General features: G+C 47.1%; 2 protein-coding genes across 2 annotated transcripts in view; one reads left to right on the top strand and one right to left on the bottom strand.

The window, feature by feature from the left end:
* Positions 1-18,480, bottom strand: part of paxip1 (PAX interacting (with transcription-activation domain) protein 1) — a 127,501-nt gene that overhangs the window by 22,189 nt on the left and 86,832 nt on the right. Inside the window, exons 11-12 of the mRNA XM_038798403.1 lie at positions 7,502-7,623; positions 1,102-1,286 (exon numbers count right to left, since the gene is read on the bottom strand). Of these exons, the coding sequence (XP_038654331.1) occupies positions 1,102-1,286; positions 7,502-7,623 (307 nt within the window). The remainder of the gene's footprint in view (positions 1-1,101; positions 1,287-7,501; positions 7,624-18,480) is intronic.
* LOC119966542 (U4/U6.U5 small nuclear ribonucleoprotein 27 kDa protein-like) lies at positions 16,149-16,646 on the top strand. Its single transcript, XM_038798404.1, has one exon. The coding sequence runs from the start codon at positions 16,188-16,190 to the stop codon at positions 16,626-16,628; it is 441 nt and encodes a 146-aa protein (XP_038654332.1). The 5' UTR covers positions 16,149-16,187; the 3' UTR covers positions 16,629-16,646.

Raw genomic sequence — 18,480 nt, 5'->3', positions numbered from 1 at the left:
AATGATACAAATGTCATCAAACTTAACACCCACATCTTGGTCTAGGGAAAAAAAAAAGTAATGCGCAAGTCAATGGTACGAAAGTAAAATGCGAAAACATTGGAAATGTACAGATCAGTCAGCACCGGAACATTCTGGGCGGGAACTCTCAGCCAGATTACTGTCCTCTGGACATCCAACACCTTTCCCGGTGAGAGTTTTTACAGTAAGAAGGGAAGGAGGACGGATAACCTTTTCATCACCTTTCCAAAACATAGAAACACTTCGCAGTATGTATTAAATAGCTTTAGTGCAAATAAAATTGCTAGATTTACCATCACACATTACTGCAGTACTGGAGATGCATTTAATTCCATAGAATCCCTACAGTGCAGAAGGTCATTCGGCCCTTCAAGTCTGCACCGACCCTCTGAAAGAGGACCCTATCTAGGCTCACTCCCCCGTCCTATCCCCGAAACCTCACTAACCTGCACATCTTTGGACACTAAGGGGCAATTTAGCATGGGCAATCTGCCTAACTGCACATCTTTGGAATGTGGGAGGAAACTGGTGCACCCGGGGAAAACCCACGCAGACATGGGGAGAACGTGCAAACTCCACACTGTCACCCAAGATCCGAATCGAATCCGGGTCACTGGCGCTGTGAGGCAGCAAGGCTAGCCACTGTGCCACGCCAAAAGGTCGCTTTGTAACATGACAAAATCCCTACGTGGGAATCACACCCCACACCAATGAACTTTCGAGTTTTTAATTCATTATGACCAAAGTTGCTGATCTAACGTTTTGATTACGAAACAAAGTTCCAACAATAGGAACACGAGTTAGAGAAATCACAGAAGCTAGGCTGAGAAACAGAACAGAATGTGATGCAGCAAGCTGGTCAGTTTTCAACCAACGGTCCAACATGAATTTCCAGCCTTTACTTTTATACTGTCCGTCCACAGAAATTTATTACACAGGCGCCTGCGGAAATTCAACGTGAGCTGGTTTGGATGGTCATCTGGTTCTGAAAAGTCGAGCGCAACCACACATTTTTAGTCACCTGCCAGTAAAGAACTGCAATAAAAAAAAAAAACAATCTCAAGGTTGATAATACGATACCTAAAAGATTTGAAACCAGCTGCGGATTGGGTACAAGGGGGTCCTGGAGGTTGAACGCCGTGTAGCGACTGTGCTGTATCTGCCGCAGTGCGTCAAAGTTCCCGAGGAGAATGTCACAGAGCCACTGTGCGTTCACGCACGGTATCCTCCACTCCTTTGCCTTCTCATATTTCAATCCAATGGGTCTGTTCTCAAGACAAGCCGCGGGGAGAGTAAAGTCAGTTCACTTTCAAGAAGAGGCACAGAAAGAAGCGATTTCAACAGCACCTTCCAAACCCACAATCTCTAATCACCTAGAAGGACAAAGGCAGCAGATACATGGGAACAGCGCCACCTGCAATCTCCCCTCCAAGCCACTCGCCATCCTGACTTGGAAATATATGCCCTTACTTCACTGTAGCTGGGTCAAAATCCTGGAACTCCTTCCTCAACAGCACTGTGTCTGCGCTTACACCACAGGGACTGCAGCGGTTCAAGGCAGCTCACCACCACCTTCTCAAGGGGAATTAAGTATGGCAACGAATGCTGGCCTGGCCAGTGATGCCCACATCCCGTGAATGAATAAGACCTCATCACACCAGCACCCTGCCCACTGCACCACCACTCCCACTCCACAATGGGTTTTAGAATTATAAGAACAGGTCTATGTAAAACTTAGACATCGTTACTAACGTTCTGGTGGAGCGTGGATTCTCAAGTGTCTGGGGAGATTCTGCACCGATCTCTGCCGATGAATAATTCTTGTGGGGTGAAGGGGTTATTTTAAGGTGAAGCATTAACAAGTTATTTTGGATTAGTCGCACTCTTACACGGAATATAATAAGCAGGCATGAGGGTGCAGTGGTTACATCTTGGACTTGTCATCCAGAGATGTGCTCACCCCAGTCCAACGCCGGCATCGCCACATTTTTTTTTCTCTTTTGAAATTACAGTGCAGAAGGAGGCCATTCGGCCCATCGAATCTGCACCGGCTCTTGGAAAGAGCACCCTACCCAAGGCCACACCCCCACCCTATCCCCATAACCCAGTAACCCCACCCAACACTAAGGGCAATTTTAGACACTAAGGGCAATTTATCATGGCCAATCCACCTAACCTGCACATCTTTGGACTGTGGGCGGAAACCGGAGCACCCGGAGGAAACCCACGCCGACACGGGGAGAACGCGCAGACTCCGTACAGACAGTGACCCAAGCCGGGAATCAAACCTAGGGCTGTGAAGCAATTGTGCTAACCACCATGCTACCGTGCTGCCCATCATTTTTTTTCAAATTAAGGGGCAATTCAGTGTGGCCAATCCACCTAACCTGCACATCTTTGGGTTGTGGGGGTGAAACCCACGCAGACACGGGAAGAACGTGCAAACTCCACACAACCAGTGACCCAGGGCCGGGATTCGAACCCGGGTCCTCAGCGCCGCAGTCCCAGTGCTAACCACTGTGCCACATGCCATCCCCCAGGCATAGTAACTTGACGGTTTTGTTGTCATCTTGCAGGCAGTTACCATATCACTGGAGAGGGGCCCTTTTCTATATACAGTGAGCCTATAAACACATACAAGTAATATATACTTTACCCGCTGGGTTTGTTCATATGCATGCTCCGATTTCCATCACCCTGCCATCGGCAGCTGTGCCTTCAGCTACCTGGGCTTGAAGTTGTAGGATTCCAATTCCACCCCCTCTAAGACACTCCACATAAGTCTATCTTTGACCATGCCTTTGGCCCCCTGACCCAAACACCATTCTCTACCTCGATGCCCCAATGTGGTGTGATAACCCCCTTGTGAAGTGCCTTGGGCTAGCTGTCTTTTAAAAGCCACTATGTAAATTCTTGTTGCCACATCAAAGACAGCCTTGCCCTGTTGATCATTCAGAGGTGCCCCAAACTGTAGCAATGATCAAATTCTTAGGATGGAAATTCCGAAGGCAAGGACGAAAGGATCTCTTAGCCCAGAACAAGCTGTGAAAAAGGACCCCATGCCTGAAATTGCGTCTTGAAGCAATAATTGCAACTTAAGGGACAGGGAAAAATAGAACATTTCAGTGGGAGGAAACTGGCACAATTTCATGCCTCGTGCTGCTTTTATAAAATCACAGGATTTGGTGACCACATCTCATTGGTAATAACTGGCTGCGCAGCGATTCTTGCACAGCCAACTGAGATCAGAAAGGTGCGTGGGAGATTCTTCTTTAAAACTTAAAATATATCAGACTTCAAAATATACAGTTATCCCCTTTTCAATGTTAACGTCTACCAGCAGAAACTAAAATTCTGATAGAACTTGAACCGGCAAGTTAGAGAATTTCAAATTTGACAGGGGGGGGGGGGAGAAGAGAGAGAGAGAGAGAGGAGAAAGAGAGGGGACGAGAGAAGAGAAGAGAGGAGACGAGAAAGTGAGGATAGGAGAGAAGAGAGGCGAGGGGAGGGGAGGGGCGAGGGGAGGGGCGAGGGGCAGGGAGAGGAGAGAGGAGGAGAGGGGAGGAGAGGAGAGAAGAGGCGAGGGGCAGGGAGAGGAGAGGGGAGGAGAGGAGAGAAGAGGGGAGTGGAGGGGAGAGGAGGGGAAGGGAGAGGGGAGGAGACGGGAGAGGGGAGGGGAGGGGAGGGGAAGGGAGAGGGGAGGAGACGGGAGAGGGGAGGGGAGGGGAGGGGAAGGGAGAGGGGAGGAGACGGGAGAGGGGAGGGGAGGGGAGGGGAAGAGAGGGGAGGAGAGAAAAGAGAAGAGAAGGGAAAAGAGAAGATGAGCGTGGCCCTTGTTGTGGAATAGGAAACTTTCAAAGGGGCCAAGTACTTGAAAAAGGCACTGTAGGATCCTGGTGAAGAGCAGGGGGGAGGAGTGAGAGTAATGGGATAGCTCTTTCAAAGAGCTGGCACTGCCAGGATGGACTGAACGGCCTCCTCCTGGACTGTATGATTAAACAATAGAGTCAGGGTCACAAGGCTATAGGAGACTGGAATTATGCAAGGAAATGCAAACAGTGACACAACATCAATAACCACTGAAGATCAAATTGAGGTATACAAGATGATTAGAGGTATGGAGAAGGTAGATGTGGAGCGGATGCTTCCTCTTGTGGGGCAGTCTAGAATGAGAGGTCATAGTCCCAGGATAAGAGGTAGCAAATGTAAAACAGAGATGAGGAGAAACTACTTCTCCCAAAGGGTTGTGAATCTGTGGAATTCGCTACCCTAGAGTGTGGTGGATGCTGGGGCAGAGAGTAAATTTAAGCAGAGTTAGACAGAATTTTAATTGATAATGCGTTGACGGGTTATGGAGAACGGGCAGGACGGTGGAGTTAAGGCCAGGATGAGATCAGCCATGATCGAATAGCGGAGCAGACTCAATGGGCCAAATTATTTCTGCTCCTATATCTTATGAAGCTTGCCAACATTCCATCATTCGTCACATATTTTCACCTGATGGATTAGCAGTTTTTAAACTTGTTAATCTGCAGGGAAGATTACTCCAAACAAACCACCCTGCCAAGTATTAATGAAGTCTAAATCTTTGCATTCAATCTAGAGTTGTATTCACGCAGCTGGAGAACAAAAGTTGGCTATAAAGTTATTTGCAACAGTAGCAATTGGGAGGAAATATTCTCGGCTGGCTGTTTATACATTAGCGAGACAGTAGCAGATGGTCTTGAACAGTTGACAGCTTTGTTTGTGAGCAACCCACAGAAGTCAACAATTGGCATCTTTAGAAACGAGGATCTTCATTTTTTGGAATGAGGGTGTACTCCCAATTAGCACTGAACTATTTCAAGCAATACAGCTAGAATGGAAAAATCAGGAGGCGTCCTCTTGGAATTTACAGTGCAGAAGGAGGCCATTCGGCCCATCGAGTCTGCACCGGCCCTTGGAAAGAGCACTTTAACCAGTAACCCCACCTAACCCTTTTGGACCCTATCCCCGCAACCCAGCAACCTCATCTAACCCAAGGGCAATTTATCATGGCCAATCCACCTAACATGCACATCATTGGACTGTGGGAGGAAACCGGAGCACCCGGAGGAAACCCACGCAGACACGGGGAGAAAGTGCAAACTCCACACAGGCAGTCATCCGAGGCCGGAATTGAACCTGGGAACCTGGAGCTGTGAGGCAGCAGTGCTAACCACTGTGCCGCCCTACCCATCCTACTTTTCAGCAACGATAGGCAGATAATGCCCCTGTGCTTTTAAAGCAGACCAAGGCAGGCCAGCAGCACGGTTCAATTCCCGTACCAGCCTCCCCAAACAGGCGCCGGAATGTGGCGACTAAGGGCTTTTCACAATAACTTCATTTGAAGCCTACTTGTGACAAAAAGCGATTTTCATTTCATTTTCATAAAGTGCCTCAAAACCGTTTACTACATTGGAGGCACCTTTAAATGCAAGTTCTTGTTGCTCATGAAAGCGCATTTCAGGCACACTGACAAAAAAATAAAGTCGGCAACAGAGAGGCACAGATGAATGGAGGAAGGTCGGACGATCGTGGGGTAGTTCTCCAACTGTCCTCTACAAGTGCCAAAGAACTATAGTAATAATTATATTCTTGTAAATGCACCAGAGAGGATGCGGAAAGATATACAAGAAGGATACCGTAATTGCGCAGCCCACTGACTGGCACGCTGGATCCCTTTTCTCTTGCAAAAAGACAGCTTGTGGGGGGTGACCCAATAGAGGGCTTTAAAATGAAAGATTCTGATAGTGGGTAAAGAAAGAATGTTTTCTCTTGGCGAAAGAGCACAACTAGGGGCCATCGATATAAGAACAGTCAACAAGAAATCCAATAGGAAATTCAGGAAAAAAACCCATCTTTACCAAAAGAATGGAGAGAATGTGGAGCTTGCTACAACAGGATAGTTGAAGTGAATGGTATAGATCACTTGAGGAGAATCTGGACAAGCACGAGGGAAAAGGGAACAGAGAGTCGCGGCGGCAGATTTAGATGAGAAAAGGTGGGAGGAAGCTCGAATGCAGCATGAACTCCAGCATGGACAATTTGGGTTTCATGGCCTGTCCCTGTGCCGTACATCCAGTGTGTCTCTCCCTCTGTGCACCCAAACGGGCAAATATGGCGACTAGGGGCTTTTCACAGTAACTTCATTGCAATGTTCATGTAAGTCTACTTGTGACGATAAAGACTATTATTAATTATTTTTAAAACAAGCAGGTCACAGGTGACTGAAGAATGAGGCCCATTGTTAAAAAAAGATGTCCCATTTCGTGTCTTTCCAAAATGCTGCTCAAACTTCCAAATTACTTTGGCCTCCAAAAACAAGCTCCAAAAGCTTTCAGGAGTTGTACTATCAAAGCAAGCTTCCAGCACGAACCAAAATCAAAGACTCAGAACCAATTACTCTCAGAGGGTTCCAAAGTACCGGGGGAGTGGGACTTCATTTACCCGGGAGACGCTGAAGAAACTGGGCCTGTTCTCCTCTTTAGCAAAGCAGGGAAGGATAAGGTGGGATTCGACAGAGGTGCTCAAAATCGTGAGTGGTTTTCAGAGACTAAATAAGGATAAACTTTTTCCAGTGGCAGGAGGGGTGGGTGACCAGCGGGACACCGATTTGAGGTAGTTGGCTAAAGAACCAGGGGCAAAATGAAGAGCTGTGATGTGGAATGCGTTGCCCGAAAGGCGGTGGTAGCACATTCAATAGCAACTTTCAAAAAGGACACTTGATAAATACTTGAACAGAGGATGCTGGAAAAACTCAGCAGGTCTAGCAGCATCTGGAGAGAGAGAAAACAGCGTTAACGTTTCGAGTCTTCTTGGCTCTTTGTCAGAAAGGACCCGAAATGTTAATCCTGCTTTCTCTCCTCACAGACCTCCTCCGGGAGCTGCTGAGCTAATTTTTATTTCAGCACGACTGCATTCCACTTCATTAACTCCATTCACCGCCTCTTAGAATAGCTCCTCACTGACTCGCTGCTCTCTCTTCGCCCACTACTAAACCTCTGTGGCCTCTGAACATTTCAGTGTCACATGGCAGGCAGTCTTTGGGGTGAAAAGGCAAGAAATGATGATGAACCATAATTATGGCAACTGCACCTTTGACTACCAATTATTCCACTGAAGCAGTCAGTTGAGCATCGCAAACTACGGTGTCATTGTTCCCAAGAGTATGGGGTCTTCAGGTAAGACATTGTAATAGTCACTGCAGATGACCTTGATACGCTCATTAAAAGGATCCTACATTATGGATTTAATTGCTCCACCATTTGAACGGAGTGCTTATCCGATACTTATTAGAAGCCAATGCAACGCTGTCATGTCAGAAGTTATCTGCCGACTAACAATAATAAAAGTAATAATAATAAATAATAACAATAAATGTCCTTTTCTTTTCCAATGACAAAGACTACCCCCTTTGCTCTTAATCATTGCCATTTTAAATCTGGAATGAAGAACTTACTCTTTGCAGATGAGAACCGTATTGCTTCGGCAGAGGTACCCGGTGTACTTAGCCCCAGCTAAATAGCCCATCAGCTTCAGGTCAGCTCGATCACTGTCCATGAATCCAGTGACGGAAATCATCTGCGAAGCCACAGGGGAAGAAATACAGCATGTTTGTCACATTGTTCCATCAAAGCAACCTTAATCCGTGAGCATCAAAAACAAAAGTGATCAGACAAATCATCGGGGCAAGACAGCGGGATATGGTCAATATCACTGGATCCGTAATAATAATAGTATGGTTCAAATCCCACCATGGGAGTGGGTGGGGTTAGAATTAAATTAAAATCTGGAATATAAAACTAGCCTCAGTGATGGTGACCATGACAACTGTTGTTGATTGCTGGAAAAACCTATTTGGTTCAGGGAAGGAAATCTGCCATGCTTGCCTGGTCTGGCCTACATGCGACTCCAGACCCACAGCAACGCGGTCGACTGATAGGTGCCCTCAGCACAAGGGCAGCGATGGATGGGAAATCTTTAAAAAATAATTAAAAAGACATGAAACCAACAGCTTATATGCAGCAGATTTACTTTCAGACTTGATCTATTAGTCACAATAATATACCACATTATCTCTCTCTTACTTAGGCACAGCATTATGGAATTGTCAATGAAACGGAGTGTTCACTTCTCTACCTGTCCAGCACTGAGACAAACACGTATCCGAGTTTTTCACAATATTAGTTAGATTTATCCATCTGCAAACTGAAACAATATCCAGAACAAACCTCAAAAGCACTTCCTGCAATGGAAGGCTGGTGAGCCATTAGAAACCCTTGACTTCAGCTCCGTGGAGCAACAAGCTCAATTTCAGGATCTCGGACACAGAGTCATTCATTAAAACGCAGCGCCAAAACTTCGCTTTTCAAAATTTGCACACGCCCACTAAAAGAGCGAGGAATACATGACCTGCTGGTTGTCCTGCAGTTCGAGCAAATTATGGAGCCGTCCCCGCTCTTTGGGGGATTGGCCACTTGGTCAGCTGACTGCACTTTCTGGAAAAGGGCTTCCAGTTTTTAATTAAAAATTCTTTACAGGATGTGGGTGACGCTAGGCCGGCATTTGTTAGTTGCCCTCGAGAAGGTGGTGGCGAGCTGCCTTCTTGGAACATTGCAGCTCTTCTTCTTTCCCAGGTGCTGCTGCAGACTAGAATGTCTAGGCATACTATGCAAATGGATAAGCCCGTCAATACCTGGCGCTGCAGCTGAGGGCACTCCACCAACGTGCTGCTTTAAACATAGTGGCACGTTCCACACCACCCCGCAGCAACAGGAAGATATCAGTAAACATGGACTTCTTTTTTTTTTTAATTTAGAGAACCCAATTAATTTTTTCCAATGAAGGGGCAATTTAGCGTGGCCAATCCACCTACTCTGCACATCTTTGGGTTGTGGGGGCGAAGCCCACGCAAACACGGGGAAAATGTGCAAACTCCACACAGACAGTGACCCAGAGCCGAGATCGAACCTGGGACCTCGGCACCGTGAGGCAGCAGGGCTAACCCTCTGCGCCACCGTGCTGCCCTATAAACATGAACTTCTTAACAATGTGATTACAAATACATAATTCCTGCTGGGAGACCTTTGCCAGTGTGCAAGTTTGGACTGGAAGGTGCAAGGGGTGCGGGGTTTGTACAATTAGCAGTACAAAAGCTGTCCTGTTGGCAGACATGGGCGTATTCATAGCTTAGCTCACCCGCTGGGCCCCAAGGGAATGTTTACATTTGTGTCCTGGAGGCAGCTCCCAGACATCAACAACAGCAGCGCAGCAATTTAAATGCCGTGTTAACAGCTGAGGTGCAAGACTAGAAGTCAGGACAACAACACAAACAAGACTGAAGCGCCACAGAAACAGTCTTGCACGGACAAAGAAAAACCGCAAATACTGGAAAAATGCAGGAAGCACTCGTGCACGTCAGGCAGCATCTGAGGATAGAACAGAGGAAGCAAAGTTCCAGGGTGAAGCCTTTATTACAGCCCTTTGACAAAAAAAAGTAAACACTCGTAAAACAATCCCGTACACAAATGAAGGGACCTGCTTTAAAGCAATGTAATTTGCTTCTGCCCACGATCTTCTGAAATCTGGGAGCTATTCGCGTGTGCAATTCCGATTGTGTGAAATACTAAGAATTTGCAGTGGGAGCCTGTCAATTAAAGCTCAGTGGCAAAGACTCACTGAATTCAAATTGGGCACCAAAGGTTACAGCTGCGGTTGACCATTATAATTGCCCAAGCTTGACGTTGGAGGCTGTGCTCGAAAGTCACCTCTTTACCCGAACCAGAGGAGCGATGACACACTCTCTCATTACGGGTGAAGAGGCCATTTAAACGAGACATGAAGCACAACCTTGCTTGGGATAAACATAAACTCAACAGCTATTACTTCATCACATTTAACTTTTCGGTGGCAATGATTCAAACAGGACCCCCAGACTCTGCTCTTCTCCTTGGCTTTTGGTCCAGGATCTCGCTGTACAGCAACCACTTCCCAAAGCCGAAAGATCGACTGAAGGGTTAAAAAAAAAAATTCAACTGGCTAAATCAATGCAGGCATCAAGCCTTGTTGAGTCCCTACTCTATTGAAGTCATTTGTCACACATTAAACTGCCCAGCGCACAATTTCAGGAACAGTCCTTCCAAGTGGTCAAACGATCAAATAATACATCAGTCGATAGAAAAAACAAATGTAATCAGGATTCAAAAACAGTGACAGCACCAGTAACTTTCACAGAGATAGAAGGAAAACAACCGAACTTTATAATCACTTTAATGAATTATTCCACCAGAATGGAGCGGCCTTCCAGTTACTGAAACTGTAATCATTTTTGTGAAGTTTTGACTGAAATGTTGCTGATTTACATAGATTTCAGTTTTAGCCGAATTCAGTGTGTAAGCTGTGACTTGGCTGGCAGAGCACGTTGACCTGCGAGAGCAGGGGAATTATCCCCCAGTGTCCGATTGATCCCTCAGTCAATGCAACATACACACAACCCACGCACGCACCCACCCGCACAAACAAAAATCTTGTCATTATCATATTGATGTCTGGTTTAGCACAGTGGGCTAAACAGCTGGCTTGGAATGCAGAACAAGACCAGCAACACAGGTTCAATTCCCATACTAACCTCCCCGAACAGGCGCGGGAATGTGGCGACTCGGGGCTTTTCACAGTAACTTCATTGAAGTCTACTTGTGACAATAAATGATTATTATGTTTGTGGGAGCTTGCTGTACACAAATTGGCTGCTGTGTTTCCTACATTGCAGCAGTGACGATACGTCATTGGCTGAGAAGTCAAGTGGTCATGAAAAGTGCGATGTAAAAAAGGCTTGATTTTCCAATTCAGTTCTTATTTTATAATCAAGTTAACACATCAAAAATGATCTGTCACCTAAGTGAGGAGGAATTCAATTCCGCAGTCAGAATGAATGCAAAAGACTGCTTTACAGATGTATTTCAACAGTACGAGCACCATTTCAAATCTCAGTTTGCATGAGGTACTGGGTAGCTTTGTGTGACTGCACAAGGAAACTTGCCTATTACGAGTTTATTGTTCGCTGTAAAAAAGTTTCAGAAGACCTCAGGTGGGATCCTCCGTTAGCCAACGCCGAAATCAGGAAATGCAATTTGGTTGAGAATAGTTTCTGACGCCAAAATCGCTTCAGGCGCCGATTTAACGCCAAATCGTGACTCTCCGTTACCTCGAAAACAGCGTCAATGCGTTTCACTCTGCAGGCACAGTAAACACCATTTCCATATCATTAGTGAGCCCGACCTGGTGCTCTCAAGGGGCCCCTGTGATTCTCTGCCCCCAATGGGCCGGGCTCCTGACGGTGTGGTTCACTTCTGCTTTTAAAAAGCGTGAAACTGGCGTGGCAGCTGCTGAGGGAGAGGGTGTACGGAAAGTGTCCAACATGGCCATAGTGTTGTTGTGCTGCTGGCCGGGGGGGCTTCAGCCAGGGCTGAGGGTGGCCAGGAGGTGGGCTGTGGGGTCAGGGCGGACGAACATGGAGCACCATTGCCGCAGCCTGCAAGGCAGCTATGCAGCTGCGCATGCCACTAACAGCACTCTTTGAACCTGGTGCCACGGATCATATAAGTGTCCCCCTGGGTGCCCGCTAACATCTGGGTCAGCTAGTCAGGGAACCAACTAGAGGGGAGAACACACTTGACCTCATCCTCCCAGAGGCAGCTGTGTCTGTCCATGGCAACATCAGTAGGAGTCACCATCGCACAGTCCTTGGGAGAACAAAGTCTCGTCTTCACATTGAGGATACCCCTCTGTCATGTTGTGTGGCACTGCCATCGTGCTAAATGGCACAAGACTGGGCAGCAGCAGAATTGTACTCGACTGCAATCTGCAACCTCGTGGTTCGGAATATCCCCCACTCTGCCATGACCGCCAAGTCTGGTTCAATGAAGAGTGCAGGAGAGCATCTCAGGAGGAGCATACCTCAAAATGAGCTACAACACAGCACTACCCGTGTGCCAAACTGCATACACACAAGCAATAGACAGGGCGAAGCGATTCCACAACCAACAGATCAGATCCAAGTTCTGCAGTTCCACCTCATTCAGCCATGAATAGTGGTGAACAATTAAACAACTTACTGGAGGAGGAGGAGGAGTCACAAATCTCCTCAATGCTGGTGGAGCACAACACATTAGTGCAAAAAAAGTAAGGCGTTTGCAGCAATATTCCGTCAGAATTGCTGAGTGGGTGAACCAACCCAGCCTCCGGAGGAGACGGTCCCAGCATCACAGATGCCAGCCTTCAGTCAATCAGGTTCACTCCACGTGATATCAAGAAACAGTTCAAGGCAATGGGCCCTGATAATAGAAATACATATTTTATTTCTTCATGGGATGTGGGCATCGCTGGCTCGGCCAACATTTATTTCCCATCACTAACTGCCCTCCAGAAGGTGGAGGCGAGCTGCGCTCTTGAACCGCTGCAGTCCACGTAGTGTAGGTGCACCCACAGTGCTGTTAGGAAGGGAGTTCCACGATTCTGACCCAGCGGCAGTGAAAGAACGGCGATATAGTTTCAAGTCAGGATGGTGAGTAGGGTTTGGAAGGGAACTTCCAGGTGGCGGCATTCCCGGGTTTCTGCTCCTGGTTTATCAGACAGATAATAGATTCGCTAATCTAGGGGCATCTAAAAGTCAAAGATGTTGCAGGAGGCAGAAGTTGTGCATTGCAATCGGACCAACGCTGTCCAGGGCTCCTGCTCAACGAGACTGGAATGTCGTAGCAGATTTATTTACATTTAGCACAAGTTCTTGTGAACTCATTATTGTGTGTACATTACGTTCAATGAATGGAGCGTTGGTTCACATTCTTTATTGAATTTTAAATTATACAGCACATGGGAATTATCGTCTGCGATCATTCGCTAACGAGTACGATTGTCCATCTGAGAAATTCTGTGTTACCTGTCATGGATTCGGAGAGTACGTGAGGGCTGATGACCCCGATTCTGGAACCACACCTTGGCCCGTACACTTGGAAAGTGTTTCCGGGAGTCGGGGTCAGTCCTTGGACTGTAGATCGCTTTCTCAGGTTAATTTCCCAGGCCTCCTAACGCCATTGGGTGAATGGTCGCAAAGAATTGTGTCCCTTCAATCCGAGATCCTCCAAGTTGGAGTCTTCTGAGCAACAGTCTCTGACGCGTTGACGTCTATGTTGCATTTCTTGAGGTCAGCCTTCAGGGTGTCTTTGGAGTGCTTGTTTTGTCCTCCTCTTGTATTGGAGCTGGGTGATAAAGATTTGCTTTGGAAGTTGGGACTCTGACATCCTAAGCACATGGCCAGCCCAGTGGGTATCTGATGACCATGGCCTTGATGCTGGTGTGCTTGGTTCCTTCAAGGACACTTATGTCATTACGCCTGACCTCTCAGCTGATGTGTAGAATCCATCTCAGAGAGCATTGATGGTACCTCTCCAGGGCCTCGAGGTGGCATCAATATATAGTCCCGTTTCTGAGCCATATAGAAGAGTTAGGAGGATGATTGCCTTGTACACGAGGATCTTGGTGTCAGCACAAATGTTGCGGTCGTCAAAGTCTCTCATCCTTAGGTGTCCAAAGGAGGTGCTCGCGGACTGCATGCGATGGTGGATCTCCGCATCAATGTCAATCTCAGATCAGAGGTGGCTTCCCAGGATGGGAAATATTACATGTTTGGGAGGGGTTTTCCCTATCAAATGGAGGGAGGGACTGGATCTTACCCTGGGGTGGGTTGGCAAACAGGTATCATGGGAATGTCAAAAGATCAAAAATTTGAAATCCAGGTATGCAAGCTAACCATGTAGGAGGACGCAGTGGCACAGTGGTTAGCACTGCTTCCTCACAAGCGCCAGAGACCCGGGTTCGTTTCTGGCCTTGGGTCACTGTCTGTGTGGAGTTTGCACATTCTCCTCCAAGTCTGTGTGGGTTTCATAGATTTCATAGAATTTACAGTGCGGAAGGAAGCCATTTGGCCCATTGAGTCTGCACCGGCCCTTACAAAGAGCACCCTACTCAAGCCCACGTATCTATCCTATCCCCGTAACCCAGTAACCCCCACTTAACCTTTTTGGACACGAAGGGCAATTTAGCATGGCCAATCCACCTAACCCGCACATCTTTGGACTGTGGGAGGAAACCAGAGCATCCGGAGGAAACCCACGCAGACACGGGGAGAACATGGAGACTCTGCACTGACAGTGACCCAAGCTGGGAATCGAACCTGGGACCCTGGAGCTGTGAAGCAACTGTGCTGCCCCGGTTTCCTCCCACAGGTTAGGTGGATTTGGCCATGATCAATGTGCAGGGTCATGCCCTAGAGGATAGGGCAGGGGAGTGGGCATAGCTGGAGCTCTTTTGGAGGGTCAGTGTGGACTTGATGGGCCGAATGGCCTCCTTCTGCACTGTAGGGATTCTATGAACTCAGTAGCTGATGTTTGAAGGATAAATTCACTAATACAAAAGGACACTACAAGTACTTAGACTGCACGCCTAACCAATTTGTATTTATATAGTTTTTATAAAAACATAATGGGCCCGATTTTGAGCAACGCAACAAAGGCACAGCGATTGCTGCTGACCTCAGATAAAATAGCCCAGAGGATTTATCAAATTCCATCTTTCAATTTAACAGCCTCTACAGATCTGTGGTGTCCAGACACAGGGCAGACAGGCTGATTAGCCAACCAGCCTAAAGAATTCACACAGCAGGTAGTCAAAAGCAGAGAATGTAAATGACATTTAAAACACCGTACATGAAAGTAAATTAGAAGTGGGGACACACACACGGGGTTCCGAAAGAAGCCCAAACAAAAATTAGCGGGCAGCACGGTGGCACAGTGGTTAGCATTGATGCCTACGGCGCTGAGGACCCGGGTTCGAATCCCGGCCCTGGGTCACTGTCCGTGAGGAGTTTGCACATTCTCCCCGTGTCTGCGTGGGTTTCACCCCCACAACCCAAAAATGTGCAGGATAGATGGATTGGCCACGCTAAATTGCCCCTTAATTGGAAAAAATAATTGGGTACTCTAAATTTATAATTAAAAAAAAAAAAAATTTGCACCATTAAAAGTGCGAAATTAAACTTTGAGGGAACGAGTTTGCACACTTGGGTTTTTCCGGCGCCAGCAAGTTTGTTCAGCAGTATTTCTGACAACGTACTGTTAAAAGCACAGTAAGAAGTCTTACAACACCAGGTTAAAGTCCAACAGTTTTGTTTCAAACACTAGCTTTCGGAGCACTGCTCCTTCCTCAGGTGATTCACCTGAGGAAGGAGCAGTGCTCCGAAAGCTAGTGTTTGAAACAAACCTGTTGGACTTTAACCTTGTGTTGTAAGGCTTCTTACTGTTCCCACCCCAGTCCAACGTCGGCATCTCCACATCATGGTTAAAAGCACAGCTGCGGCATGGTGGATGCAGTGGTTAGCACTGCTGCCTCACGGCTCTGAGGTCCCAGGTTCAATCCTGACTCTGGGTCACTGTCCGTGCGGAGTTTGCACATTCTCCCTGTGTTTGTGTGGGTTTTGCCCCCACAACTCAAAGATGTGCAGGGTAGGTGTACTGGCCATTAATTGCCCTTAATTGGAACAAAATGAATTGGGTACTCTAAATTTATATAAAAAAAGACGCAGCTAATCCTGGATAAAGGCAGCTTAATATTTTGGGTTTTACAGTAAAAGAAAATACCCAAATTCACTAATGTTTTCTGATGATTTCATCTGCGAAGACTTGCAACACGATATCCTGTGGAGGAGCCAGATATCACTGATAGCATCTTCCACATTTAGCTTGGCAGGTACCAAGTGTTTCTGTCCTTTTCTACAATGGACGGCGAGCGCTGATGAATTTCGCTGTTCTTCCTACCGGGCCATTATATCCAGACATTGAGCGGGCTGTTGTTTAGAGTCTATTGGTCAGTTTTTCCCTGCTTGAGTGCTGGAATACCTTTGTTGAGAATTGTTGCATGCAGCCAGGTACTGCAAGACCAATGCACGCCATTCAGTAGCAGACTCGACTGGTTGGCTAATATGATAGTATAATACATTAATAAAATTAATATATTATTATAGTCAGTTATAAATTCCAATCAACGGAGTTTCTGGAAGCTTCCGGAGGTGTTGGTTCTTCAGGCTCCGAGCGATGAGTCGGAGCACGAGCCGCTCACCCCGCAGAGAGCGTCGCCGCTCGAGGTCGACATCCAGGGAGCGGGAGAGAGCCAGGCGGCGCGAGCGCTCCAGGTCACATGAGCAAGACCGGGAACGATGGAGGAGCCGCTCCAGGTCACCTCACCGAAGATGGTCAAGGTCCCCACGCCGACACAAGTCAAATTCAATACCGCCTTTGAGACAGAAAGATCAGGAGAAAGAACGCGAGATCTCAGAGGCTGACATGGAGGGGAAAACGGAGGCAGAAATCGAACTGTTGAAGGTGATGGGATTTGATGCATTTGACACAACGAAGGGCAAGAAACTGGACGGCTCTGTCAATGCTTACGCTGTTAATGTGCAACAGAAAAGGAAATATCGGCAATACATGAACAGAAAAGGTGGATTTAACAGACCTCTAGATTTCATTGCGTAACTCCTCCTTGACTTGTAGTTACATGGTGATAGCATGTGATCTTCTTTACACATGTGGCCCAGGCGACAGCAGCCACCCTCGCCTGCCGCCATTTCCCAGGCAGAGCCCTGCGTCGTTTTTTAAGTTTGTGTTCCAGTGCAAAGCCGTCGTGGTAGGCACACTTCCCTAAGCCTGGCAGTGAAGGTTTGGGCTGCATCTGTGATTTTGCATCTGTATATTGTTTTCAGATTACTGTACTATTGGCAAGGAATAAAAATTACAAAATGATGGAAAAAAAAAATTTCAATCAACAGTGAGGGAGCGTCTCACTGTCCCTTACCTACTTTCCCCTGACATGCCCTTGCTGCAGCTGTTTCACCGAGAGATCAGTTCTGCTCTTGCTGGCTTCACTGGAAATCCTTTTAAAAATGATGCAAAATAAAATTCTGTCGTCATCAGCCAGAGAAGAATCGAGAGCGTCCGTGCCCAATGCTGCCAAAATCTGTAAACAGACCTAATTCAGGGGCTCAATCTCCATGCTTTATACTTACTACAAGCTGATTTAGGCGACTTTCAAAGACGCCTGAGAATTGGCCCAAGTCAATTTCAGGCAGCCTGGAGCAGCACCAGGTATCGCCTGCAAAATAGTTCTACCCCACAAGTTCATTGAATTGGTTGAACTTTCACAATAAGCCATCTTTTAAATAAGACATTAAACTATCACTCCCATCTGCCTGCTCAGGTATGTGTGTGTGTGTGTGTATATAAGAGATCCCATGGCACTAAATTAAAGAGGAGAGTTACCCTCCTGTGTCCTGGCCAATATTGATCCCTCAAATAACATCTCAAAACAGATTACCTGGTCATCATCACATTGCTGCTCAAGGGACATGCGCAAATTGGCTCCTGCATTTCTTTCATTACACCAGTGGCTGCACTTGTCATTCAATGGCATTACTATCACTGAATCCACCACTCTCAACATCCTGGGGACTGGCATTGACCAGAAACTTAAACTGGACTAACCATATAAATACTGTCGCTGCAGGAGGTCAGATGCTCGTCGCCTGCAGGTGAGTAATTCAGGCTCCACCAAGTCTGTTCACCATTTACAAGGCACAAATCAGTTATAACGAAATACTCAGCACTTGCCGGGATGAGTGCAGCTCCAACAACACTCAAGGTTCACAACAGGGCAAAGCAGCCCGTTTGATTGCTACCACTTCTACAAACATTCATTCCTTCCTTTAACCACCGACGAAGAGTGGCAGCAGTGTGCAACATCTACAAGATGCACTGCAGGAACTCACCAAGGCTCCACAGACAGCATCTTCCTCACCCACAACCTCTGCCTCCTTGAAGGACAAAGGCAGGTGCATGGCAACACCACCTCATATAGGTTCCCGTCCAGGCCACTCTCCATCCTGGCTTGGAAATATATCGCCTGTTCCTTCACTGCTGCTGGGTCAAAATCCTGGAACTCTCGCTCTCTAACAGCACTGCGATGTACTTACACCACACGGATGACAATGGTTCCAGGCGAAAGCTCAGCACCACCTTCTCAAGGGCAATTAGGGATGGGCAATAAATGCTGGCCTAGCCAGTCAGCCCGCAACCCTTGCATGAATTTTTAAAAAGGATTTAAAAAGTACATTATTGGCAGAAGAGCACTTGAAATTAAATGAAATGAAATGAAAATCGCTTATTGTCACAAGTAGGCTTCAAATGAAGTTACTGTGAAAAGCCCCTAGTCGCCACATTCCGGCACCTGTTCGGGGAGGCTGTTACGGGAATCGAACCGTGCTGCTGGCCAGCCTGGGTCTGCTTTCAAAGCCAGCGATTTAGCCCAGTGTGCTAAACCAGCCCCTTCGAG

Source organism: Scyliorhinus canicula, chromosome 5 (genome assembly GCF_902713615.1).
Source record: "Scyliorhinus canicula chromosome 5, sScyCan1.1, whole genome shotgun sequence".
NCBI classification, from domain to species: Eukaryota; Metazoa; Chordata; class Chondrichthyes; order Carcharhiniformes; family Scyliorhinidae; genus Scyliorhinus; species Scyliorhinus canicula.
Note: the sequence above shows the minus strand (reverse complement) of the source record. Positions and strands in the feature narration are given on the sequence as shown.

Coding starts and splice junctions, on each gene's coding strand:
- LOC119966542 (XM_038798404.1), top strand. CDS start 16,188: ATGAGTCGGAGCACGAGCCGCTCACCCCGCAGAGAGCGTCGCCGCTCG.